Source organism: Ananas comosus, linkage group 21 (genome assembly GCF_001540865.1).
Source record: "Ananas comosus cultivar F153 linkage group 21, ASM154086v1, whole genome shotgun sequence".
Taxonomy (NCBI): Eukaryota; Viridiplantae; Streptophyta; class Magnoliopsida; order Poales; family Bromeliaceae; genus Ananas; species Ananas comosus.
In genome coordinates, this window is record NC_033641.1 from 10,541,631 (window position 1) to 10,568,957 (window position 27,327).

A 27,327-nucleotide genomic window follows, 5' to 3' on the forward strand; every position below is an offset into this window, starting at 1 on the left:
CAAATTAACCCCATTGCGAACACGATCTACATGAACATGCACACACACACACACACATATATTAACCATGCCGCGGAGAGAGAGAGAGAGAGGGAGGAGTTTCACATTCAGTGTGAATAGGACGGCAAACAGTACAGAAGTTATTACGTGCACCTGGTGTATCCGTATGTCTCAAGCGGCACACATCATATTCGCGGTCATTTTTCAAATAAAAATTTAGTTGTATAAATATAATTTACAACATTTAAAGTATCCGAGTAAAACAATCATAAGCTTTAAAAAATCTATCGCGCAGGTATCGATCACCTAGCTAGTCTCAAATATAGGGACTTAGAAGGGTGAATGTAGGGGGCGCACGGATACACTGGTGTAGACAATAGGTTATAGTTGGTGTGGGTCCCAGGTCCCGGCAGATGGAAGTGATGATAATGTTAGGTGGCAGAGTTTTGGTTGTCGTTTTGAGCTCTATGATAGAGCGATGGTCCGGGGAGGGTAACGGAGAAAGAGATTTTGTTTTCTTTTGGGTTTTGGACATAAATGCTAGCAAGTCAACGGCCGGACTGTAATGTCAGCTGCCTAAACAGCTAATGACTTGTTCGCACGCTTCACAAAAATAGGTGAAGAAAAAAGAAAGAAATTACATCACCAAACATTTTAGGATGCATGCGTCCGGAGACAGAAAAAGCCACAGAAATCTTTTCCTGATCACACTGGAAGGAGATTAATCTTTACCTACTAAAGAATCTTGTAGATCTCAAAGTCGTCTTAGAAAAATTATGTAGAGTCGACGTGACTGTATACATCTTTTTGCAGGTTTTGTTTTAACTATCGCGTGTCTTTGTTGCGTTAACGAAAGTAATATATCAAAGAAGCATCTAACCAGATCATGCAAGATTTCTGACTGCGACGATTATGCCTATAAAGATATTCAGCACCATCATTAGCAGCTTTGTTTCGTTAAGCCTTTACCTTATCAATCTTCCAATTGGTATTGATTATCCTCTCCTTCACCGAGAAGCCATTAGTGATTCGGCTTGATCTCTAGCTCATGATAATATATTCATCTTATCTTTTTTCCACGCGTAGGCAACCAGTCTTAAATGTGTATTACGTTTTTTTGTTTTGGATAACGAGGATTGCGTAATAAAGATAATCTTCTAAAGTAAGATCATGAGAGAATTATATATGTTGTACTCTGGGGAGGAAGGAACAATTGATGCTCAAGTGGGCTGAGCATATATGTACGAGGGGATATGCTGCTTAGTATTTTATTCTGCGTATCAAAATTCACTAAGAAGGATCGATTCACTTAGCCATGGGTAAGGCTTTCATCTTAACTTTTATATATATATATATATATATATATATATATATATAGAGAGAGAGGAGAGAGAGAGAGAGAGAGAGAGAGAGATGACATGCTATTCGTGTTCGTTTTTTTTTTTTTAAATAAATGAAGCTGAAAATATGAATCAACTAAGATTCAAACTGAGACCTCGGATCGCTAACATTAACTTTTTGCCACTTGCTCTAAGGACGGCCGTAGTTGCATAGAAGATACGTCTGGACATTAGCCTAAGATATAACTTACAATAAAATCAAATACATAGCAGTTGCATCCAACTTTGAAGTCGGCCATTTAATTGGAAAAACAAGGTTGGCTAATAGGTGGAATATTCTCTCGACATTGTCTGCTTCGCATCTGTCTAACGTAATGATAATGTAAATGCTTTTATTTAAAGGAAAAAACAAGGTAATTGGACGGTTATCACGGACTTTTAAGTTGCCTTTGTTTGTCTCACTATGGTCCCATACTATATATATATATATATATATATATTAAAAAAAAAAGGGTAAGTTGCACGTATGGTCCTCAAACTCTGAGTCGAGTGACGTCCCTTCAAACTCTAATTTCTTATAATTTTGAACTTAAAATTTTAAAATTATTCATGTTATGTTTCAGAATCTAATATAATTAATTAAATATTGTTGCATTATTAATGTAAAAGAGATGTGCTGTCTTAATTTTTGATGCATCATCGATTACAACACTATTACTTGGGTTATAGAATTTGACTGTAGTAATTTTGAAAGTTTAAAATAAAAATTATAATAAATTAAGATTTGAGAACCAAAATTTCACTCTCTTTATAGTTGGTCAATTAAATTAGGTTATAGAACCTGATTGTAACAATTTAAAAAGTTCGAATTGAAAATCACAACAAATAAAATTTTGAGGATCAAGCCTGCAATTTATCCCCCCCCCCCCCAACAGAAAGGATTTCTGTTGGGTTGCCGAAGAGCCTGGTGTGGGCCAGAGCCCAAAGGAAAGGGCTTTCGTCAGAGAGGACCAGGCCGGGAATGGAGGCCACTTTGCAATTTTAAGACACATCAGTTGGATTAATGTATAGGTTTACTAATTTTCTTTGGAGCTGAGAACTTCTCTTTGTCGAATGGATTATCTCCAGGTATTTATGGTTCTGGAAAGGGTACAGTTTTCCACAATAATAAAAGTTTGAAAGTGGATATGGATATTACAGTTAATTATTAATTACAACTAAAATCAGTTCAGATCTCAGAGAGCTGGTTATATGTTACCCATGTACGCGTAGTGCAACCCATCACTCGGGGTATTTCATGATGGATCAAATCACAGGGGGATCATGTTTCAGTGTCATGCTTTGGAAACTGGCCTGCTTAAACTCTCAGCAGCAGCATTAGGTTACTAAACGTTTTGTGGGAACTCGAATTCTTCGCACAAGCTAATTTTCTTTTATAACCTGAAGCTGAGTTTTGTCAGCTGCAGGCAAGCGTTGCATTTTGCAGTCCCAAGCAATGCTTGTTCTTTTATTAGTCCCACTGGACCAATGTCCGAATCCCTCGGCTGGGGTTCTGTTAGTTGTACAGAAGGTGAAGTCAAGTCGACCTAAATTTCGGATGAATTAGAATTTAGATTGAAATTATATTTTTTTGGCTACTTGATTCTATAGTTGCAGAATTGAAGTTTTTTTTTTTTTCTTCTAATTCGACTGTTTATTTGATAATAAGTGAGTAATATAAATTTTTTTAAAATATTTTACTACTGTTTTGGCAATTAACTTGGGTCCGGAATGAACCTAATTCAATTATAATATTTTAAAAGATTTTAAATTTTGACCGAAAATAAAGTAATGGTGCGCTAAACGACGAGAGTGAATATTTAAAATTGAAAAGTATTATATTCCTCTTTGCTTTGAGTAAAATAAATACACCCTTGGGATGGAGCCCTTGAGCAAGGGTTCTCTGGATCGAGAGCGCCTATTGTAGGTGCTCCGCAAGTAGGAACAAAAGTTCTGAGGCCCACTTCCGAAGACAAGTCAATATAAACGACTACCCAACTAATATTGAAGTTAATGACGGCAACCTACCCCAGAATACGTATAAATGAAAAGTGTTGAGGAGCTTACATGTGAAAAAAGAAAAATAAAAATAATGAAAGAGAGATGCTTCGTAGGACCAGTATTTAACAAATAAACCAAATAATAATTAAGTAGCTCGGGTAATCATCTACCATAATAATTCTCTCTAATAACTCTCTCACATCTTATCAAAGGGCTGCCGACGACTGGGGACTGTTCGTCTTCTTTCGCTATTAGTGGGAGACGATGGCCCACCAGTCAGACCCGCAACTTCATGTTCTGATGATCATCAGCTGCTGAGCCCACCCACAGATCAATAATCAATCAATAACAATAACAATAATAATCGGGATCGGGATTTAAAAATAGGTAAGGTATACCCACCAAACCCACCCCAAAGAAAGAAAAATAATAATACTACCACTAAGGATAATAATATAATAATCATCATCATCATAGAAACAAAATTACAAAGGAAAATTCTTTTTCTTTTTTCTTTTTTCTTTTTTTTTTAATAAAAAGAAGTGGTAATGTAATTAGGCCTTCAACAATTCAACGCCGGAGGGGACGGGCGAAGGTTGTGGCGTTGCTTTCACGACGACGAGCCCGCCGGGGAGGAGGAAGAGGAAGAGGAAGAGGAAGAGGAGGAGGACGAAGAGGAAGAGGAGGAAGAGGAGGGCGATGCGCCTCCTCCTCCTCCGCCGCTCCAGGGGGTCATGTCCATGGGGTAGCTCCCGAGGACGCGGAGGAAGGAGGTGAACTCCTGGATCTCGGCGAGGGCGTTCTGGGCCCTGGGCTCGGCCATGGAGGCCTCGAAGTCGACGTAGAACATGTACTCGAAGTGCTTGGCGGTGCCGACGTTGGCGTCGTCGACGAGGCGGATGGGGCGGTGGCGGTGGGGGCGGCTCTCGATCTTGGTGAGGCTGATGTTGCGGAAGGCGAAGGCGGAGAGCACCTTGAAGAGGACGGAGGTGCCCTCGCGGTCGTGGGCGAAGACGATGCTGGTCTTGAAGGGGCGGTCGGTGCGGGGGATGATGGGCTCGCGCGCCAGCATCACGAAGCGCGTGACGTTGCCGGCGTCGTCCTGGATGCCGTCGGCCAGCACCTGCATCCCGTACAGCTCGGCGGCGCGGGCCGACGCGATGGCCGCCGTGTCGCGCAGGCCGTTGGCGGCCACGTACTCGGCGGCCCCCGCCGTGTCGTCGAAGGCCTCGCGGGCCACGTTCAGGCCCAGCGCCGTCAGCGTCAGCTCGCACTGGGCCAGCGCCTGCGGGTGGCTGATCACGCGCGTCAGGCACTCCTTGCGCACCCCGGGCAGGGCCAGCAGGCAGTGGTGCACGGGCAGCTGCACCTCCCCCACGATGTGCAGCCGGTGCCGCAGCAGCAGGTCGTAGTTGCGGTGGATGCTGCCCCCCAGCGAGTTCTCCACCGGCAGCACCGCGCGGTCCGCGATCCACAGCTCCACCGCCTGGAACGCCACCTCGAACTGGTCGCACGGGATCGCCTCGCAGTTCGGGTACGCCTTCCCCGCCGCCGCCTCGCTGTACGCGCCCGGCACCCCCTGGTACGCCACGCGCAGCTGCGACCCGTGCATCGGCGCCGGCGACAGGTCCGCGATCGACAGCGGCCGGGGCAGGTTCTCCACCGGCACCAGGTACGACGACCCCGACGACCCCGACCCAATGTGCCCGTTCACCGCGAGCTTCGTCTCCTCGCTCCCTCCCCCTCCCCCGCCCCCGCCCGCGGCGGAGGCGGAGGCGGAGGGGGGCTTGTCTTCGTTGGTGGGGGAGAGCGCGGCGACCTTGCTGGAGAGGATGGCGCAGGAGCTCTGCCACTCGGCGCGGCTGCTGTGGAGGAAGTGCGCGGAGGCGGAGGAGGCGTCGGGGCGGTGGATGGCTCGGATGAGGAGAGCTCGGGGTGGGAAATTAGGGTCGGATCGGGGGGCGATTCCGTAGAGCAGCTTGTGACGGCCGAGGGATGGTTGGATGCTCGCCGTCGCCGTCGCCGTCGCCATGGGGATCTCCGATTCCGATCCGATCCGGTGGTACAACCAAAACTTCCTTTTTTTCTTCTTCTTCTCCGATTTTGGTTTGGTTTGGTTTGGTTGGTAGCTTTGGGGCAGAATTAGTAGAGAGAGCTTCGGAAGGGGAGGGGAGAGGGATAGGGACGGGGAAAAGGGTAAAAGGGGTGAAAAGCGAGTTTGGTGTTTGGTGTGGTCAAATAAGTCGCCACCTACCCACCACCTGCGAGTTGCAGCGACGACGCGCTCCACCATCCACACTATGATCCTTCTCCAGCAAAATTCCCCGCACAATCCCAAACACCGTTCTCTAATAAATAATTTTATCTTTTAAACTATTTTTTTAGTCTTATTTTAGTACAAAAAATTAAAAATTTTCTTAATAAATTCATTAATTGTTATAATTAATTGAATAGTTGCAGTATATCTTTTTTTTTTTTGGTTAAAACATATGAATGCAGTAATTAATAACTAATAATAGAACTGCCAAAGATCTAACTGAAGAATTACAAATTAATGAGCCACCTATAAGAAACAAAGAAAGTTCATGGCCTACTTAAAAAAAAATAAAGTCATTTGCACACTAGAAAGTTGCTGTAAATTTTATACTAAATTCATCTAAGAGTTTACATAACTTTTTTTGAATCTTTAGTATTAAAAAATAAAGATGATAAGAATAGTGTAAAACAATAAAATTTTAAATGAAAAGAGTGTAAAATTTATCACTATTTTTGAATGTACATGCAGTAATGTTTTTTTTTTTTTTTTTAAAAAAATGGCTTGTGTTAAGAAGTTTCAGTATATTTTTGTTTATTTTTATGCTACTATACATTTTACCCTTCCTGCTTCCTTTTTGGACTGTTCGAGCTTTCCATCTTTATGTATTCGAAGATCAGTACTTTAATTAGGAGAAAAGTAAACTAAGGCTTCATTTAAATATACCGTATTTCCACCTACACATGAAACAAGAGTTCCACTGATATGTACTTAATCAGATCAAACTTTATTAGAATTTATATAATCCTCCATGCTGAGGCAATTTCTATTATTTTATTCAACTATCTAACACATGATGGAATCTGCGAGTTGCAATGTTGTCAGTTCTTTCACATCGACGCCTTCTTTCTCTTGTTTTGGGGCGGCCGAACGAACAATGGTTAGAGACCGTGGTCATAACGTCGAAACGTGGCACGTCTCTTGTGCCTCGCTTTCGTTCACCATAGTATGCAACGTGTCATTTCTATCCGCGCCGATCTGTGTTTTGGTGCACAATACGACACTTGATCCGAGAATGGTAAGTTTATGTTGCGCATCATATTATATATATATTATAATATATATAATAATATATATATATATATAATATATATATATAAGAGTAGGCTAGAATAACTTTTAAAGTATCACCCAAGTGATACTTGTGTGTTTTTAGCCCTTGGAGAGAGATGTGAGTTGAATGATGGGGGTAGTGGTGGTAGGTGGTGGTAGGTTGGAATAATGTTAATCCAAGGCATTTGTAATCAAAAAGTAGATCCATATGGCTAAAAAGGTGATAGCAATATGGGGATGATACTTGTAAAAGTATCCTAGATCAACTCTATATATTATATTACTATATAATAGAGTCCGGATGCTATATTATCTTAGTACGGGGAGCTCCAGTACTATAGTGTTGTTTCCGATCTTCGGCGTTTAAATCACGATCCACACCGTTAAAAACTGATCTAGGGTATTAAAGTTTTTAGAAATAAAATTTATAATTTTTTTCGACATAGGTTTACTTTATGATCAAAATATTTCAAAATTGTCAATTTTCAACGGCTATTATGACGAGTTTGGAGTTTAACAGTGTAGAAGAATTTAAATTTCTTCAAATTTTGATAGAAAATTCTTTAAACTAATATAGATTAAGGTTACATTTCTTGATCTTGAATTTAAAAGTCTCTATACTCAAATTTTAAAGAGTATTCAATTCCCACCGTCCATTGACATAATTTATTTACTAAGTAAACGTATTGAAAAAACTAAAATTTTATTCATAAGAACTTCATATACCCTAGATCATATTTAATGGTGTAGATCGTTGATTTGAATGCCTTAAGATCGAAAACAACACTATAGTACGGGAGCTCCCGTACTATAGATAGTTATAGTAGCCCTAATTAATATATATATAGTAATTAATTAATATATATATAGAGTCCGGCTACTATACTGTCGGTAGCACGGGACCTCCCGAGCTACCAAGTTGTTTTTGATGATGCGGCTTCCAAATCGACGATCGGCTCCGTTAGACTTGATATATACTATTAAAAGTATTTGGAAATTAAGGGCTTGTTTGGTTCATCTATTTTGGATATGAAATGGGAATTGGTTTAATCAAATCCGGTTAATTTTGTTTGGTTCACAGGAATCGGTTTGGGATTCCTATTCCGAACTGGAATGGGAATGTCCCATTAGCCTTCAACTTGATTTCGGTCTTCTAGCCCGGATTAAGATTTTATTTCCGAAGTCCACTAAGCTACCAAGGCCCATGCAACCATCTCACCCTCCTCTTCTGTATACAATCTCTTCACCCCTCTCTCATCAAAAAAAAAAACCCCTATCCTCTCTCAAAACTTTATCCCTAACACACATCAATAAAAAATTTTAAAAATAAATTTGATATTTTTTTTGAAAAACTTATTAGAGAATAGTATTATATTTTTCATAAATTTTAAATAATATGAATTTATATTTGAGAGTAGAATTAGTATTATGGTATTCTATAATTTTTTAGTTTATACGAACCAAACAATGGAATGTGAATAATTCATTCTAATTTTCAATCCACAAATGACCCAAACGTTTTGGGGGGAGTGAGCCAATCCAATTACCATTTCAATTCATTCCCATTCCATTATCACATTCCAATTCCACCCTTGAACCAAACAAGCCCTAAATTTCATAATTTTTCGACATCATTTGACTAGTGATCAAAAGATTTCAAAATTGATAATTTTAATGGCCGATGTGGTGTGTTTGTGAGTTTAACGGTGTAAAACAATCCAAATCGGATGAAAATTTATAGAAATTTTTTTTCACTATTTAGAGTAAGATCAGTATATCTGATCTTGAATTTAAATCTTTTATCATCTTTTTTAATGAGATTTTTATTTTCAGCCGTTCAATTTTAGACTATTTGTTTGATAGGTAAATGATATCGAAAAATTTTGAAATTTAGTTTTTAAATAATTTTAATAGTGCAGATCAAGTCTAACGGAGCCGATCGTCGATTTGGAAGCCGCATCATCAAAAACAACTCGGTAGCACGGGAGGCCCCGTGCTATCGATAGTATAGCAGCTGGACTCTCTCTCTCTATATATATATATATATATATAGAGAGAGAGAGAGAGAGAGAGAGAGAGAGAGAGAGAGAGAGAGAGAGCGAACTAGGCTCCTATTCTTTTGAAAGTACGGGAGGCCCCGTGCTTGTAATTGAGTTAGAATATTTTTAGAAGTATCATCTCTTTGGTACTTCTAGATTTCTAGTCCTTAAATCTACTTATTGATTACTAATAACTCTTGGATCAAACACTATTTCACTTACCACCACCTGCTACCACCTACCACTATCATCCCAACCTTACATTTCTCCATCAAAGGTTAAAAACTCAAAAAGACTAACTTCTTGGTGCTTTTGAGAGTATTCTAGTTCAACTTTATATATATATATATATATAGAGAGAGAGAGAGAGAGAGAGAGAGAGAGAGAGAGAGAGAGAGAGAGAGAGAGAGTCAGCTATTATTTTAGGAGGATAGAGTTTTCTCTCCTTGTAAGCTGTTTTAGATTACAGAAATTGATCATTGAAACAGTTTAAGTTGATTTAAAATATTTATAATGTCTAAAAAATAAATTTTATATATTTTAAAATTTGTTATCAAATTCATTGAAGAGTTAAAAAACAAACGGTTAAAAAAGAATAAACTTATGAAAATAGATGTTAGATTTTTTCAATTTATGATTATAGTTGTCAAACGTTATTTAAATATATTAAAAAAAAATTTATCAAAAATTTAAGCAGTTTGGATTGTTTTATATTATTAAACAAGTAAACGGCTCATATAGATTATAAAAAGTTGTCGATTTTGTGATCTTTCGATCACTATGTAAATAATTTTTAAAATTTATAAAATTTAGTTTCTAAATATTTTAAATACTCTATATTTATTTTAATGATTTCGATCATCGATTCGAAATTTTTATCATTTAAATGATTTAAGAGAATAAAAACATTCATCCTTCTAAAAGAATAATAGTTGAATTCTATATATAGAGAGAGAGAGTTGGGCTGGAATATTATTGATAGTAAAAAGTTTGTTTTGTTATCAAATTTTTAACTCTTTGATGAAAAATTATAGGGTTAGAATGATAATAGTTTTTTTATGGTTGAGTGGTCATCTTAGGGTTGAGTGGTTCCCACTGGGTTATAATATTTAATCCAATGATTAGAAATGATGAAAGTAATTAATTCAATAGCTAAAAATTTGATAGCAAAAAAGGTCTTTTGGTATCAATAGTATTCTAACCCAACTCTCTCTCTCTCTCTCTACATATAATTGCTCTTAGAATTTTTTTAATAGTATTTAGATTACTTTACTATTAAATTTATAATTTTTTAATAGGTGGTTGATAGAATAACATGATCTAAGCAGTGAAATTAGCAAAAGTATAGACTTAATAATAAAAACCTTAATAGTATCAAGTACTTTATGCTATTAAAAATATTTCGGTCGATCTCTCTCTCTCTCTCTCTCAATATATATAATATTCTAAGAGAGAAACGTTATAAAGTTTTATTCATTTATCAGTATGTCGGGATACAAAGTAGAAAAGTATAGAAAGACGAAAGTAAGTTGTTTACAAAAAGCAATTGAACTAGATATTTAAGAAAGATACGCAGCCAAGACTAATGAAAACACGATTAATTGAGCTAGATATTTAGGAAGGAAAGCCAACAGTCTAGTAGCTAACCGACCAATTGACAGGAGAATTATGCTACTACAAACAATTCTAGAGCTGCTTCAAAACATATCAATGTTGACTAACCTTTGAATTTGGTAAAATAAAATGGTTGAATAATGGATCCGAATCCCAAAAATAATAAAGCTTTTGAATAGGCATGAATGAACAAATGGAATAAACTAGTTCAATACCTTGAGCTAATGTAATACAACCCAAACAATGTTCTCAAAATTTCATATAATTTCAATAAATTGAAATACGATTCATTTTTTGTATTGGTAAGTATAGCTATTACTGTTAAAAATATGCAACCAATTCAATTAAAGCATACAGATACAATATCTACAGGTTTCAATTATGATTCGGTCCAACCAGCTTCACGCTACTTCAAACATGACTCGGTCCAACCCAGCGTCACGCCATTTCGAACATGACTCGGCCCACATGGCCTTCAGCCACAGAGCAGGATACTGGTTCATTTAAACTAACAGATTATTTTGTATTTATTTGTATTGGCTTAAATGGGTCAACATCCTGCCCTGTGACTAGACGTTAAGTGGGCCGAATCACATTCGAAATGGCGCGAGGCTGGATTCGAAATGGCGCGAGGTTGGATTGAGGCGAGTTATGTTCGAAATTGTATAAGACTGGAGAAGCCGAATCACAATCAAGATTCGTGAACGTTGTATTTATATGTTTTAAGTGAATTAATTGTATATTTCTAACAGCTCGAGTTTTTGAAATTAATGGTTTGCGCCAACGATCCGACAATTTGTACTATAACGCATACATTAAAAATGATGTTTAATTCATGCCAAATCCATATTGAGTCGACCTTGTTGTTGTTCAATGCGTAGAGGAATCACACCAATCCATTCCAAACTTCGTGGCTAACCTCTACTGCGATGACAATACTATAGGGGAGGTCTTGCGGAAAGGAAGAGCCACTAGCTGCGCAGAGAGGTCAGCAGGGGTCATGGAGCTTCATCGAAAGGAAAGCACCATAAGAAATGGCACAAAAGGTATAGACATACCAAATTCACCTCGGTTCACTGATTCCGTAAGGTCGATACGTGACAAAAAAGGCCGGCAATAGAGTAGAAAGTGTAGAACGCAGCGGAAGTATTCGTTCGTACTTTTTTGCGGAAGCGATTCACGCTACAACACGATGAATCCGGATCGTAGAGGTTGATTCACGTGTCATTGGATCGTCTTTGAAGGTCTTCTAACGCTCCGAATCCGCGGTGGATCGAACTACAAACGAGCACGATCGCAAACCCACCGTTCAAAACCTTTTAGAATAATAGGTTAATGGAGGATGTGCTTTTTCTCTTTTGTTTTCTTATTTTCTTTTTTTTACGTTCATCATTATATGTGGGATCGCCCATATATTTATAAGGGATTTCAAAATTCTAATAGCGTAAGAAAAAAAGCCAAATCGGTTATTAATTGTTATCCCAATATGATTAGATTTTATCTCTAAATAGCTTTCTAATTTAAAAGCGAGATTAATTTTAATCTAATTAGATAACATAATAACCGTCGAATCGAGCCCGATTATGGGCGCACCCGATTCGATTTAACCGAATGCTAACAGAAAGGATGTGGTAAAAGAACAAAAGGGACAGAGGAGGAGGTAGAACGTCCCTTTCTACGCTCGCCGTGGCTGCCGAAAAAGGGGCCGAAGAGGGGAAGAAAGGAAGACATTGGGAGGTTCCAGAGACAAAATTTAGCACATCTTTTTTTAAAAAACATACTGTATCTGAACATTTTAATTTCAAGAGTAATCAATTACCTTTTTTTTCTGGAAAAGGCCCATAAACTTGGTTAGTATCTATTAAATTTCAAAACTTCACCTTTATGCTTCTTCAATTCTCAGGTGTGCATTTGCTTCTCCCCAAAAGGATACTATTTTACTTATGTATCTTAATGTTCCATTTTATGTGTTTTTTGAGACCAAAATCACGGTCTATTCGTTGAAAATGTACTGGGTCCGGGTTCAACAGTGCGCCAACCACGGAGATCAGCGGCCCTGCCGAGATCAATCGTAAATAACACTTTGAATGGTGTCATGTCGTGGAGCACAATTCCTGCGTGCAGCCGCCGTGATGGACCAAAATTGGTACTCTTACTACCTTCTTCCCCGTTGACTCTGCATTTCATGGTACGAATTTAAACCTTATTTGGCACAGATTACGGCTTTTCAATTTGTCGGCTGATACTCTGTGTTGCATGGGTTCAGCTCAGGTTTAGGGGTCAAGTTTTAGATTTTCTAGGAATAGCATAAAAGTGGTCAGCTTTTATCACTCCATTGTTGTTTTGAAAAGGATTATTTTAGGAGATAAGAGAACAATCATAAAATTGGATACAGAAGTTTTAAGGAAAATCTATTGATTTGTTTTGTAAGAAACCCATGTCCACTTCTAGATTTTATATAGAACACATTTGATAAGTTAGATTTCAATTTTAAAACTTTTATCACACATTTTTAGAGGTGTGGAGTATACGATGTATATTTTTTACACACCTGGAATTCTCTTCCTATAGTAGGCCTAGGCCCAATGGCCTCTGTGAATGAAGTGTAATATTTATCATAACAAGGGCCCCGACTATTAGGCCCTGTTTGGCCAAGCTATTTAAAAGTGATTTTTAGCTGAAAATCACTTTTAGGTCCAATAGAGTGTTTGGTAAAGGTATTTTAAAAATCTGATTCTGCTTTCTACAAGTTGAAAACTGATTCTTCAACTCCCAAAAGCAAAAGCTAAAAAAACCTGCTTTTCAAAACAGACTCTCGTACAAGCTGAAACCCACTTAAATTTTTTTATGAAAATACCGGAATTATCCTTAAACAATCAACACAATTCTTTCATGTCCTTTTATAATTATAATACTATCTCTCCCATTACTCTTTCCCATTACTCACAGCCATCTACTCTCAAAAAAAAAAAAAAAAAAAACACTCCTCTCCTCTCTTCTTCATCTAATCACTTTTCTCTCCTCTCTTCTTCATCTCTCTCCCCTTATCCTCTCCGGCGACGTCTTTTTCTGCCAGCGAGTTTTTTCTCCGGCGAGTCTCCGACGAATTTTTTTCCGACGAACCTCCAAGGTACTCCATTTTTTTTTTTCAAGGAGAATGTTTTTTTTTTTCATACAGATTTATCTCCCTCCCTCTCTTGATTTCTCTCTTTAATCCGCCCCCGGCACTAGATCCGGCCCCAGATCCGCGCCCGGCACCAGATCTGGCCCCAGATCAGCTCCGGCGTGATCCGGCAAAGACGGATCCCGCCGGCTTGGCCGGATCCGCGCCGACGAGCTCCGGCTTCGCCGAAATTAGTCGAAATGATGCAGAGATGAACTCTTCTCGAGTTCCCTGTGTACAAGGAGTCCATTACTACCTAAGGACATAAAGAGCCAATTACTTATGCATTGAAAAATATCACACTATGGGCACTTAAGTAGAGATGATTGTCCCTCCAAATGTGTAAGGGGATGTTACAATTCTGGCGTGTAGTGATTGAAGAAGAGAATCGGCCTCTTGTATTATTTTAGCACCTGGAGGTTTATGAGGGAAATGATTAAGAGTAAAATATGGTTAATAAATTTTGATTATTTAACGTCGGATTAGCAAATGTGACTTGGTGGATTTTTGTAGTACTTGTAATATATGTATCCTGCTTATGGAAAAGAGGAATATTTAGAGCAAATAGCTTCTTTTGCATATAATAATAACATCTATTAATGTTAAATAGCATTACAAAATCACTTCAGCAAAAAAATTTACCAAATGGTTTTCTAAAATCACTTCAGCACAATCACTTTTCTATTAGACTCAGCCAAACGCTCTACAGCTTTTAACAGAAATCACTTTTCCAAACTAAAATCACTTTTGCAGAAATTACTTTTTCAGAAGCTAGGCCAAACGGGTCCTTAATCAAAATCTACCGTATTGAGATTACTTGGTCTCGGGTATAGGTATCATTTTTCTGGTCTGTGTTGTTCGTGGCTTGCTAACGGTAGCAGAATGCGTAAGCATAATAGTATCAAGTCTAATATCTAGTTGATGGGACATGAAGTTTGGCTAAACCTTGGATTCTCAACATATAAATAGTGACTTCTTGATATCATTTGTCCCTCTTGTGGATGGAATGAGACAATTCGGGCTTACTACTTGGGTTCTAGTTAATTCACCCAATACAAAGCAAGCATCCAGGGGTTGAACAACTTGTCTAATCTGCACAATTAGGTAACTATGCACTCTTCCTTTCACGTGCACGTCATCTGCGATACCAGCTGAAATCATGATGACTAAGCTCGCTAGAATCTTAAGAAGGCCTCAAATTCGGAGTTTCCCTGGGCCCCAGGGCTTCATAAGTCTGTTGGCCCAATTAGACATGGGCTTATGTTGTTTTGTTTAGGCTATCGGCGGAGAAAAGAGAGACTGGAACTACAGCGACACAAGGCTCAACCCAACTCCTCTCTTCGATAGTGGGCCTTGTTGAGATAGGATTTAATCCAGATCTGTGGGCTCAAGTTTCTGTTGTTCTACATCTTCATCTCTGCGGACAATGATTCCTAAGAGCGGAGATTTCGTCTGCTTATTGGGCACAAATTTTCTGTGCAAAAAGGCAAAACTCTGTGGGATGCATCCAAATCGTTAGATTGGTCGACTCTTAGCGCAGTTTAGGTATAACTTGTTGAATTTTCTTTCTTTTTTTTTTGAAAAGAAGATAGCATGCTACCGCTTCATTTATTAAGAGAATAAACTGAGCTACAAGCAGATCCAACTGGGCCGAAAAAAAAAAAAAAAAAAAAGACACTAGCAAAAAAGATCCCGGGCGTCCCTAAACTTGTTGATTGATGACAAATTCACGTTTTATTCAGAAGAATCTAGAACACCAAGTTATAGACAACACGACAAGTCCTCTCAAAGAGTGTATGTTACTAGTCTAACTATCATTTTCCTTGCATTAAGTTTGGCCACATGGCGCCCGTCGAAAAGGAAGGGTGGGTAGACGTTGATGCACATCAAACCTTCCTCATATCTTACGCTGCTTTCCACGTCCATCATACGCAACAAAGAGTCCGATGGTTGGTTGGCATATAAGATTTCAAAATTCAAAATTCAGTTGTTTTACATTTTTAACTAAATTTATTTATAAAAAAAAAGAATGGAGCTGTATTTTGTTTTTTTTTAATTCATTCTAAACGCATGGAGTAAGGAACTTGCTCGTGTTAGCTGCGTTATATATGCGAACAAAATTTGCCTGCATTGTTTGCGCCAACTCAATCCAAGTGCCCCGTCTCCTGCCTGGGTCGAAACTTTGACTAAACCACACTCTTCGGATACCCCCAAAGCAATCACTCCATCCATCACCTAAAGGAGCCGATGATCAGATGGCCACGTTACTACTTGCGCGTTACGAAATGTGATGAGTAAGGAAAAAATTCTAGAATGCAACTGGTATATTGGTGATACGGCGTAACAAATCAATGAAAATTTTTTTTTTAGAAATATATATTCCATCATGATTATAAAAAAGTATTTTTATTGTACTTTTGTTTGAAAAGAAGAAATATAATTGGCTTGTTACTGATCACGTGGTGCAAGTGTGATAGTGTAGAATTCCTCTGAGTAAGGGCGCGCATCCTCCCTCTCATTTCATGGGGAAAAAATTAAAAAAATTAAAAGAAAAAAAAGAAAGAAAAAAGAAAAGGAACAAAGCTCGTAACGGTGAAAAAGGTCTGCAAATTATTGCAGAGTGATGATTAAAAGAGGGACAGCGCAGGTTCTCAGGAGGAATAACTTACTTGTTGGGCACACATGTGGTTGTCCTTCGCACGATAACTCCTCGCAACGCGTCGCTCAATGGCTAGATGCTGTTAAAAATCTCTTTGAATCCGTCGTTCATCATGCCTCGAGATTCGGACGGCGTGCTTTTATTAAGATTTGGTCCGATGTGCTGTGATTCGGGCGGACTGTGAGTCTTGTGAATGCCTCGATCAGAGGTAGAGGTGGGTGGGTCTCGGGCCTCTCGGCAGAATTGGCTCAGCAAAATTGGCTGCGTTATACCAAAAACTCTAGAATTTGTAAGCCCTCTCGCGCCACCTCCCTTCCACAATCCACACCCACCCCTGTGTGGCTTATAAGATGCCGTGGCGTGTCACCCGAACCCGATCGGAGCAACCAACTAGTGTTTAATCAGCGGTCTATGGGTCTTGCGTTGCGTCGCATTCTTTTCTTCGCCAACCCCCGACTTTCCTACTCCTCCATGCATATATGATATAGCATTGGATACACTCCCAAATGTCCAATCTCAATCAGATCTATAATATTATTTAGTCATTCCCCACAGCCCAAGTCCCCACTCCACGAGGCTTCTCGCTTCTAAACACCTTCCTTTGCCTACTCCACTTTGCTGCTTATGTTTATGCCAGAGCCACACACACACACACACACACAGAGCTGCTTGGGTAGTAGTAAATTCTGAGCCGATTATGGCTCCGGCGAACTCCACCAGGGCCACTACCACCACCAGTCAGTCGAAAATGAAAAGCCTCCGCCGAGGACAAGAAGAGAAGTGCTTGGCTAATAGTAAATTCCAGCAACAGAGGCCGGCGTCCTTCCACAGCCGGGGGACGGAGCTCTGCGGCCACGTTCGACAGCCCAAGACCCACCGGGACCTGCTCGAGAGACGGAGAAGGGGCGCATCTTCTGGGGAGGGGGTCTGCGGTAGAGTCATCGACGGTAGTATATATTCTGAGGCCATGAGGAGAGTGCCGGCGAAGGTGCTGGTGAACGTGACCGTGCTGCGGAGTCCCGGGCCGGTGCAGGTGATGGCGTCGATGGAGTGGAGCGTTGCGGATTTAGTGGCGGCGGCCATGCAGCTCTACGTTAAAGAAGGCAGGCAGCCGCCGCCGCCCACGACGGCGCCCTCTGCCTTCAGCCTCCACTACTCCCAGTTTAGCCTGGAACGTATGCCCTGCAGCCTCAATTCTAACGTCGCTAACATTCCGACCCAATATAATAAATAATACTTTTAATTTATTTTCTCCTAATTAAGCTTAAATTTGTACTGCATATTTTAGGTTTGGATCCAAAGGAGAAATTGATAGAGTTGGGCTCCAGGAACTTCTTCCTCTGCCCCAACTCCGCCCCTGCAGCTTCATCAGATGCTGCTGCTGCAGGCGCTTTCTCCTCTGCTTCATCTTCTTTCGCTTCATCGCTATCATCCTCGTCGTCATCTTCATCTTCTTCCTCTTCATGCTCAAGGGAAGCTTCAGAGAAGGCTTCTAAGATTGGCATGACTTGGCTTAAGTTCATAGATTTCTCATTGTAGGCTAATTGATCTTCTTGTTTGTATCTTCTATACATGATTAGCTATCGCACTTGGCATACTTATTTGCGAGGTCTTGACGCGAAGTATACATGGAGCCTTCCATACCACGCAGAAGGGATCATTGTCTGGTTAGGATGTAGCTAGATTGTAGTTGTCGCTGTGTTATGCATAAACGTCTTTTGTACATATATATTCGCCGGTTGGGTGTACTAGAGTCGAATCAATAATAAGCTCTGAGCTGATTGCGAAATAACGGAGTAGCTTATTCCCTGCCTCGTGCAGATACTGTGAATCTCTCAATACGCCAGTGAGATGGCTAGAGTATATGTTCATTAAATAACTGATTAATCCGCGTTTCCTTTTATAATAATTATGCATTGTAGTTTAATCCGTGTTTCCTTTTATAATTATGCGTTGTGAACTACAAATTGGAGATGCCCCTATGATTTATTAAATTTATATTAATTGTGAGCCTGAGAGATCAAACAGCTGGTTTGCCCGAGAGGTTAAGGGGGAAGACTTAAGATCTTCTGCACATAAGTGCGCATGGGTTCGAACCCCATAGCCAGCACACAAGTGTGATATGTAATTGTTTTTAATTTTTAAACTGTCGTTGTCTTTCTTTTTTTGTCTGTCATTTTGGTTGGTTCCATTGGTTCATATTTTGAATGGATTGTAAACTTGTTAGTCAATTATGTAAAAGTGTATCAAATATTTTGAAAAGAAAATTCCAATAATTTGACATTCAATATTTTTTTTTTTTAAACTTTTAATCGTCCGTCGTTGTCATTTTTCTCTATCATACTAGTAGGTTCCATTGGACCATTGGTTCATTTTTATTGAATTGTAAAATCATAAGAGATTAGTACGTGCAAGAATTTCAAGTGATTTTGACAATCAACAAATCTTCAATAATAATAATAATTAAAAGAAGTTATATATGCACAGTGAATTTGAAAAGGTCGTTCCACAGTTGTAGGGGAACCACGACGAATCTCCCCTTTATCTGCTGGTTAATTATTTGCTTCAACAGGGTTTTTATTTTAGAATGAGAGGGAGCTGGAGATGGTCAGGGAGAAGGAGAGGGAGCTGGAGATGGACCTCAACGTGCTCCTCCCCACAACTGAATGGGTACAAGCTTGGGTGCATTGAAGACGTGGCTGCTGCGAGACTGGGTGCTAACAACGGTACTCCTAGCATCGACAAACCAAAGATTGACAGGCGGGGGAAGAGGGTCGTAAAAAGGGTAGCTTGGGCGGATGAAGTAGGTGGAACTTTATTATCGATCCGGGAGTTCCAAGAGGAGTCCGAGCTGACACCAACTGGGGTAGGGAAGGGCAGGGTTCGAGAACTGGGGAGAGAAGTTAATGTCAAGACTTTGAGAGAGAAGATAGGCATATCTTTCCAGGGATTCGATAAGAAAGGTAGAGGCAGGGTTGCGGGTGACAGCGGTAGCTCTGCATTTACTGTGGGTCGCTCTTATAAGGAGGCTCTGCTCAGGGACATCAGCACTCTACCACCCAAGACCCCACCCACCCCTTGGCTCTCCGGGGATCGGCGAAGTAAGCAACGTTTCGAACGTAGCAGCAACTCCAGAAGGTGTTTCAGGTGCTTGGCTTCGGACCACCTCATCGGGGAGTGTCGCGACCCGGTTAAGTGCCTTCGGTGTCGCAAAACCGGCCATCGGGCTTTCGACTGCAGGGAGCCAGACTCTCGAAGTAAGGTCAGTATGAATAGGGCCTTTCGCCAGCGTGAGCGAGTTCCGAAGGTGTACGTTCCGTATACGGAGGAGTATCTAAGAAGGAGAGAGTATCGCCGGAACGCGGTGCTTGCGGATGTCATCCCACCGGCCAACTTGGGTTCGGACCCCCTACAAACCATTGCGAGCGCTTTGGCTCGTCGTTTCGGCGGATACACGCAGGACTTCGCTGTCGCTCGATATCGTGATCGAGACTACGCTATCTTCCTTCCGGAATGGGTTTCTGCGGAAGTGCTGGCTCGAAGGGAGGTCCTCACCCTTGATGGGTTCTGGATCAGATGCTATGAGTGGGGACAGTACCGGACTGCGAGACCACACAGAGTCTGCTTTAAGGCTTGGATCCGGCTCATCAATTTACCGTTCGAGTGTTGGACGGTCGCTCGTGTCGCCGCTCTAGTGGGAGGGTTCGGTCGGTTCATCAAAGCTGACGATACAACCAAGGCGATGACCGACCTCCGCGCGTTTCGGTGCCAGATCAACCTTGATTCTCTCCGGGAAATCCCTCAGAATTTATCTATTGTGCTGGGAGAGGAGATCTTCTCAGTGATGGTGCATCTGGAGAGTTGGGAGCGGGTCGCGGCTGGCAATGGAGGCGAACCGCCGGCACCTCCAAGAGACGGGGCTGAGATGGGGAACCAGGACCCTGGTCCTGGTGACAGGAGGGGTCGCGCCCAGGGTAACAACGGCCAAGTTCGGGCGGACGAGGAAATGGGAGAAGGGGCCGGGGAACTCGTCGACGCCGGTTCGGTGAATTCTGTTAACAGGGTCCTGTCGGCTTCGTCGCTTCCGCGAATATCGGGCAGCACGTTACCTTGGACGGCGTACGGATCTCACCGGAGCAGATCTCACCGGAGCACGCCCGAGGACGGAGGGGGAGCGGTCCGTTGGGTGGAGCGTCTCGGCACAGTGCGCGAGGCCGCTGCTCCGAAACCCGAGACTCGCGAGGCCGTTGCTCCGAAACCCAAGACTCGCTCTGGGAAGGTCGCTGCCCCGCTGTTGGAGCAGGCGGCGCGGCGCCACCTTGTCCCCTTCCCCAAGATCTCCTTCCCTGCGCAATTGATCTCGGACCCGCCTCGAGCCTCGTGCAGAAAATCAATGATGGCGTCGAGACAGGATGGCGGCAAGGCATTTATTGGGTTTGGTCAACTCTCGGGGATTACCAAACCCATATTGCTTTTCTTTTGGTGGTCAGGGTCTCACGTGATGCTACTCAAGTTGGGGGGAAGCCCTGTAGCTCTTTTTGGACCGACCTTCAGGGCCCAACTACCGAATCCATTCTGGGCTTCACTTTTGGGGCCGGTTGCGGGCGTCGTGTCCTCTCTCCACCTTTCTGGTGGCCTGTCGCTGCGAGCCACGGTGGGATCTACTGGGAGTCGATTAACCCAGCGGACAGGCCTGTCCGACACAATTGACGCGGGTGGGGTTTTATTTCAGGAAGCTATGAGTGGTGTAAGCAACAGGTTTTCTGAAGATCTCGAGGATGCCCTGTTGATGGAGAGGGATGGTACGACGCACAGTCTTTCCTATCCCAACGATGCCACTGTTGAGGATCCGCCGGTATGGTCGCGTGATGTTGTGGTGGCGGGTAAACTCGATAGAGGGATCGGTAGCAATTGTGGGATCGGGGACGGCCCGCGTACCAGCGCACGCCTCGCGACAAGGGAGAAGGGGTCCATTCTTTCCAAAGCTATTTCCAGGAAGGCAAGACTGAGGGGTGGTGGCGCTATTTTCGTGGACGAGCTATCTCCTAGGAAGATAATTCAGAAAAGTCGGCTGTGCGGAGTGATTTTGGATGGAACTGAGGCAGCTCACCTTGCCCAGTTCATGAAAGATTGTGCCTAAGTGGGCCGCGTGGTGTGTAGGGAGTGGACACCTTTTGGGTCTTTTTTGGGGGTTGGTGTCTCTTGTTTGTGATGTTAAGGGTTTTATGTTGGAATGTTAGAGGGCTTAATGACCCTTCTAAACGTTTTGTGGTTAGGGATGTAATTTCGAAGGTTCGTAATGTTATTGTGTGTCTCCAAGAATCGAAAGTTAACCACGTTTCTGGGTCTTTCCTTCGTAGCTTCGCCGGATCTTTTCTTGACAAACGTGTCTATATCGAAGCCAACGGGGCCTCGGGGGGTTTGATTACTTGCTGGAGCTCCCGCATTTTCTCCTGCCAGGAAGTTATTGTTCGCCGCTATTCCATTACTGTCCTTTTAACTCTGCTTAGTAACGGTGCTAGACTCTTCGTGACTAATGTTTATGGACCGGCCACCTGGGATGGAAAGGAGGAATTTTACTCGGAATTGTTGCACTTGAAAGGTAGTTGTAAAGGGAAGTGGCTGCTATGTGGGGATTTTAATAGCACGCGAGGCCAAGAAGAGCGACAAGGGAAGACATGGAGTGCGCGAGCAACTGAGTTATTCAACACACTAATTAGGGACCTGGAACTCCTTGACCTCCCTATGTCTAACCAAAATTTTACTTGGTCCAATATGCAACGAAGCCCGTCGCTTGCTAAACTGGACCGCTTTCTTGTCTCGACAGATTGGGACCAGGATTTTCCCCTGTCGAAGGTCAGCGCTCTCCCAAGAGTGACTTCGGACCACTGCCCCATTCTACTCTCAATTGACAGAGACAGCCCCAGAGTGAAGAAGACTTTTAGGTTCGAAGCTGCATGGCTACTCCATGATGATTTTTTAACCAAAGTGCCTGCCTGGTGGCGAGAGGGGGCGGAGAAACAGTCGGCAGTACTGACCTTCACAGCTAAACTGAGGCATTGTAGAATAAGAATTAAAGAGTGGTGTAAAAAGGAGTTTTATAGTATCAAGGGCCATAAATCCAAGATTATGGAGGAAATACTGGAGTTTGATAACGAGGAGGAGAAGGGCGACTTAACGAGGGAAGCTTTTGAGCGTAGAGAAGAACTGAAAGCTACGCTACTAGGGGTGCTCAAAGATGAAGAAGAATTGTGGAGAACGAGAGCCAAACAACACTGGCTTAAAGAAGGAGATAGCAATTCGAAATTCTTCCACGCTATAGCGAATGGCAGACGGAGAACTAATAGGATTGATACGTTGGAAGAGGGAGAAACAGCGTACCACTCTGAAAAGGACAAGAAGCGACACTTACACCGAATGTTCAAGAAGCTTTTCACGCCAGAAGTTTTAGCCCCAACCTCTTTTGGGGACTGGAGCGAGCTTTTCAGATCAAGGCATATTGACACTAACTCCCTAGCTCGTTTATCGGGGACGTTCAGTGTTGAGGAAATTAAAATAGCTGTCTTCCAATTGGGAAGAGATAAGGCACCGGGGCCCGACGGTTTCCCAATGAGTTTCTATCAAACCTTTTGGGACACGATCCACGTCGACTTACTGAACCTCTTCCACGATTTGTTTGAGGGTACGTTATCCACCGATCCTATTGACTACGCCTACATCCGTCTCATCCCTAAGAAGGAGGGAGCTAAACGTGTGAGCGAATTTAGACCCATAAGCCTTCTCAATGGGATCCAGAAGATCATATCTAAGGTCTTAGCCAACCGATTGGAGACTGTTATGAGCGATCTTGTATCCCATTCACAATCTGCCTTCCTGAAAGGGAGAAATATCACTGATGCCTTCGTAAGCGCCCGGGAGACTCTAGTTTGGGCAAGCAGGTCGGGGGCCGAGGGAGTCGGCGTTAAGGTGGATTTCGAAAAAGCTTACGATAAAATTTTTTGGCCTTTCCTTTATCGCTGTCTACACTGGTGGGGCTTCGACGATAAATGGTGCAATTGGATCAAACTATGCGTTTGCAATGCCAAGATTGCTGTTCTGGTTAATGATGAAGTTACCGACTGGATTAAGATGAGAAGAGGTATTAGGCAGGGGGATCCGCTATCCCCCTACCTTTTCTTACTTGTGGCAGAATGCCTTGCCAGACTTACTAATGAGGCTGTCATTAATAACCTTATATCTGGCATTGGCCCTACACAAGCATCCAGAACCACTCTTATACAGTTTGCCGATGATACCTTTTTCTTCTGTAAAGCCAAGAAGAGATGTCTGAGAAATTTAAAATTTATTTTGAAACTCTTCGAATGGGCTTCTGGTCTGAGAATCAATAGAGTGAAATCAGAAATTTACTACACTGGTCAAGCTGAGGATGGAGCAGGGTGGATCGCGCACTTACTCGGATGTAAAGTGGGTAGCTTACCTACCAAGTATCTAGGTTTGCCCTTGTCAATTAGACCTCCTTCCAAGGACGACTGGAGGGTGCTTATCGGTAAAATCCAAAGTAGAATTGATGGGTGGCAGGGAAAGCTGCTCTCGAGAGGGGGCAGACTTATCCTTGTTAATGCAGTACTAACCAATCTTCCAATATACTACCTCTCAATCTTCATGGCTCCTAAATGGGTAATCAAGTGTATTGAGACGTTACGAAGAGGATTCTTCTGGACCGGAGAAGTAGATAGCCGTGGAATTAGATGCCTAGTTTCTTGGCAGTGCGTTTGCCGCAACAAGAAGGAGGGCGGACTAGGTGTTCTTGATATCCGTACGATGAACTGGGCCCTAATGGTTAAGTGGTGGTGGAAGCTCCAGACTGCACCACAGTTGCATTGGAACAAGCTTCTCCACGACCTGTTTTACCGTCGAAGAAGGCCATTGAAGGAGGGAAGATCTTTCCGACCAGTTTCCTCCTGGTGGAAGGACGTACTTAGACTCAAGGATATATATAAATGGGGAGCATTCTATACGCCGGGTAACAGGAGTACTATCGACTTTTGGGAGGATCGGTGGTGTGGGGAAACAACGCTACGCGCGTCATTCCCTGTGCTATTCTTCCTCTCTCCTCATAAAAACTTGAGAATATCCGAATGTCTGAGTAGTAGCGGCTGGCGCTGGGATATGATTCTGGGAGACGACAGGACTGTTAATCCCAGCGCGAACCCGGAAGTTTTAGGGCTCAAGGACAGGCTATCCTATGCTACTACTACCCAAGGGCAAGACAGAGTGCAGTGGCGTTGGAGTTCTGAAGGACGGTTCACCGTGAAATCAACCTACTCAACACTGCGTGATGGAGGCATGAGGGACACCCGTTTGGGTAAGATCTGGTCATTACGCATACCCCTAAAAGTGAAAGTGTTCTGCTGGCTCGTCCTAAAAAAAAGGCTGCCCACAACTGACAACCTGGTAAAGCGAGGTTGGTCTGGAAATACGAAATGTGTGCTGTGTGGCCTGGAAGAAGAGACCGTCGACCATCTTTTCTCTCAGTGTTTAATCTCAAGATACCTTATAGCAGTTACACAGGATAACTTCCATCTGGGAGACCTAGAAGATGATGTGCGGGACGTTTGGGACGGATGGGCCGAAACAAATAGGTACTCAACTACCTCAGGACGTCGTTTCATAAGACTTATAGCAGCCTGGTGGATCATCTGGGATCTACGGAACAGGGCGATCTTCACGACAGCTCAGTACGATCCTACAGTAGGTATTTACAAGATCAATCAGTTGTCGGAGCAGTGGATGAAACTTTCGCCGGACTGAATCAACTGTAGTTTAGTTTTTTTTTTTTTTTTTTTTTTTTTTTTTTTTTTTTTTTTGCCCTCTCGCCCCTTTCGAGGCCTTGTTGCCTCACCCATGTAGCTTAATTCATGTTCTTACTGAATGAAGCGGGTAGCATGCTACCCTTCTCTCAAAAAAAAATAATAATTAAAAGAAGGGAGAGTCCCCATCCAATGGGAGGATGCTTGGAGAGTAAACTTTGGAATAATAAAATAACCCAGAAGTGTGTAGTTGACCTGTCTGTAGATACAAACCAAGAGGCGTTTGGGCAGGTTAAGTGGCTCACCATACGAGACTTCCCCCGTGGCTCTTAAAAGCAATTGGATATTCAATCTCTTCCTCAAATTTATATTTCGTCAGATTCATAGCTTTTTGCTCGTTAAGTCAAAAAAATTTGGTTTTTTATATTTAATTAATGCCTCTGTAATAAATAAAGCTTTATACACCTGCTGCAGGCAATTGTCATATATCTCCGTATAACGCCACCTGGCAAATTATTACTCCATCTGCCTGTCCGAGTTGCATTTGCATTGCGTCTATAATATAATAGTTTTTTTAAGTAAAAAAAAGAAAGAGGGGAAAAAAATCGCATCGGAGTCTCCGTCCCCTTCCGGGTATCTCGTCCGCTAAAATATCACACAAAAATATATGGCATAGTTTCTTTCATCCGTTATCGCCAACAACGTACGTATTAGGCAGGCCAATCCTCTCTCTTCCTCCTCCTCCATTAGACCCTTAAGTCCATAGTAACCCAGTGAGCGAGTGAATCGCCCCGCATCCGGAGAAAGAGCACTCACCATGGCCGCCGCAGCCGCCGCGAAGCTCCTCTCCCCCGCCTCCCTGTCCCTCCGCCTCCGCCCCTCCGCCCTCGCCCCCTCCGCTCGCCTCCTCTCCGTCTCCGTCTCCGCCTCCGCCCGCCCTCCGCTTCGTACGATCTCCGTGGGCGACCGGCTCCCTGACGCGACCCTCTCCTACTTCGGCGCCGACGGGGAGCTGCAGACGGTGAGCGTGGGGGAGCTGACGAAGGGCAAGAAGGCGGTGCTCTTCGCCGTGCCCGGCGCCTTCACCCCGACCTGCTCCCAGAAGCACCTGCCCGGGTTCGTCGAGAAGGCCGCGGAGCTCCGCGCCCGCGGCGTCGACGCCATCGCCTGCGTCTCCGTCAACGACGCCTTCGTCATGCGCGCCTGGAAGGAGAGCCTCAGCGTCCCCGACGACCAGGTCCTGCTCCTCTCCGACGGCAACGGCGACTTCACCCGCGCCCTCGGCGTCGAGCTCGACCTCACCGACAAGCCCGTCGGCCTCGGCGTCCGCTCCCGCCGCTACGCCATGCTCGTCGACGACGGCGTCGTCAAGGTCCTCAACCTCGAGGACGGAGGCGCCTTCACCACCAGCAGCGCCGAGGAGATCCTCAAGGCCCTCTAGACCTATATATATAGATGCTCCCCTTTACCCTTTTTGGTCCTCCTCCTCCTCCTCCTTTTCGTTGCTTCAGGTTGGTGGTGCTGGTGGTGGTGTTTTTGCTTATGTTTTCCAGGAAATCACTCGCTCTTTTTCTCTCATAATTCCGGTGCTTTTGATAACTAATGTAGAACTCGAACTACATTTCTGTCTTGGTAAAGTTTATCTGAGCTGAGCTTTTATCATTGACAAGTACGGTGGCATTCTCGTGGCGGATTAGAGCTCCTTTTTGCTTCATTTTACCATCTGTTTGTTGAAATGCCAAACAAGAATTTAGAGGCCCTTATTAATTAGTTGCAGCAGAATTGCAATGTAGGACCGGCAGAATATAGCAGAAGATATATAGGTGCTGCGGACATGACCGGCTGAATTGGCAAATTCTTCTCTATGTGTTTTTGTTTTCTATGAGGATTAATTGTAGGAAAGGTATCCTTTCTTTACATTGTTTTTATCTTTAGTTGATGGTCGAACTAATTCACATGAAAATTAATGACTCTTGAAGGAATCATACTCTCTTCAACCGTAGATAGTAGAATAGAAATATTACTAGATATACTGGTATCAAGAGACGGGGAATCGTAGCAGGCAAAGATTTTTCTAGACATGAACCAGACAATGTGCCTTTGAGTTAGACTTGATGCTGCAAATACTAGATAGATTAAGGTAAAGTAGTCTACTTGGATTTTTTTTTTATAGGCTTTTGTAAAGGAATGAAAGAGACGGTACTCTCGATGTTTGGATAAATAAGATGGGGGGAGTTAGACAGGGAAAAAGGATGTTGGATTTTGAACCTAGAGAAGGAAGAAAAGAAACTTTCA

The 27,327-nt window shown here is 42.7% G+C and overlaps 4 protein-coding genes and 1 non-coding gene across 6 annotated transcripts; 4 read left to right on the forward strand and 1 right to left on the reverse strand.

The window, feature by feature from the left end:
* LOC109726876 (arogenate dehydratase/prephenate dehydratase 6, chloroplastic-like) lies at positions 3,197-5,557 on the reverse strand. Its single transcript, XM_020256709.1, has one exon. It carries the CDS (start codon positions 5,410-5,412, stop codon positions 3,991-3,993), a length of 1,422 nt encoding a protein of 473 aa, XP_020112298.1. The 5' UTR covers positions 5,413-5,557; the 3' UTR covers positions 3,197-3,990.
* On the forward strand, positions 12,064-22,147 carry LOC109726877. 2 transcript variants are annotated; one of them, XM_020256710.1, is made up of 2 exons: positions 12,064-13,530; positions 18,795-22,147. In XM_020256710.1, the coding sequence occupies exon 2, from the start codon at positions 18,810-18,812 to the stop codon at positions 21,360-21,362; it is 2,553 nt and encodes an 850-aa protein (XP_020112299.1). In that variant the 5' UTR covers positions 12,064-13,530; positions 18,795-18,809; the 3' UTR covers positions 21,363-22,147. The 2 variants fall into 2 exon arrangements, 1 of the variants encoding a protein (XP_020112299.1); XR_002220649.1 differs by lacking the exon at positions 18,795-22,147 and adding an exon at positions 13,632-14,128 and having other exon boundaries at positions 12,076-13,530.
* LOC109726878 lies at positions 16,487-18,014 on the forward strand. The gene is made up of 2 exons (XM_020256712.1): positions 16,487-17,397; positions 17,511-18,014. The coding sequence occupies exons 1-2, from the start codon at positions 16,920-16,922 to the stop codon at positions 17,759-17,761; spliced, it is 729 nt and encodes a 242-aa protein (XP_020112301.1). The 5' UTR covers positions 16,487-16,919; the 3' UTR covers positions 17,762-18,014.
* Positions 18,250-18,332, forward strand: TRNAL-UAA. Its single transcript has one exon. It is a non-coding gene; the product is annotated as a tRNA-Leu (tRNA).
* LOC109726879 (peroxiredoxin-2E-2, chloroplastic) lies at positions 25,632-26,613 on the forward strand. The gene has a single exon (XM_020256713.1). It carries the CDS (start codon positions 25,850-25,852, stop codon positions 26,471-26,473), a length of 624 nt encoding a protein of 207 aa, XP_020112302.1. The 5' UTR covers positions 25,632-25,849; the 3' UTR covers positions 26,474-26,613.

What these genes read in the sequence shown, in the direction of transcription:
- LOC109726876 (XM_020256709.1), bottom strand. Translation starts at nt 5,412, where the DNA reads ATGGCGACGGCGACGGCGACGGCGAGCATCCAACCATCCCTCGGCCGT.
- LOC109726879 (XM_020256713.1), top strand. Translation starts at nt 25,850, where the DNA reads ATGGCCGCCGCAGCCGCCGCGAAGCTCCTCTCCCCCGCCTCCCTGTCC.
- LOC109726877 (XM_020256710.1), top strand. Translation starts at nt 18,810, where the DNA reads ATGAGAGGGAGCTGGAGATGGTCAGGGAGAAGGAGAGGGAGCTGGAGA.
- LOC109726878 (XM_020256712.1), top strand. Translation starts at nt 16,920, where the DNA reads ATGGCTCCGGCGAACTCCACCAGGGCCACTACCACCACCAGTCAGTCG. An exon ending in CTCCCAGTTTAGCCTGGAAC is followed by an intron (nt 17,398 to 17,510) that starts GTATGCCCTGCA and finishes TGCATATTTTAG; the next exon opens with GTTTGGATCCAAAGGAGAAA.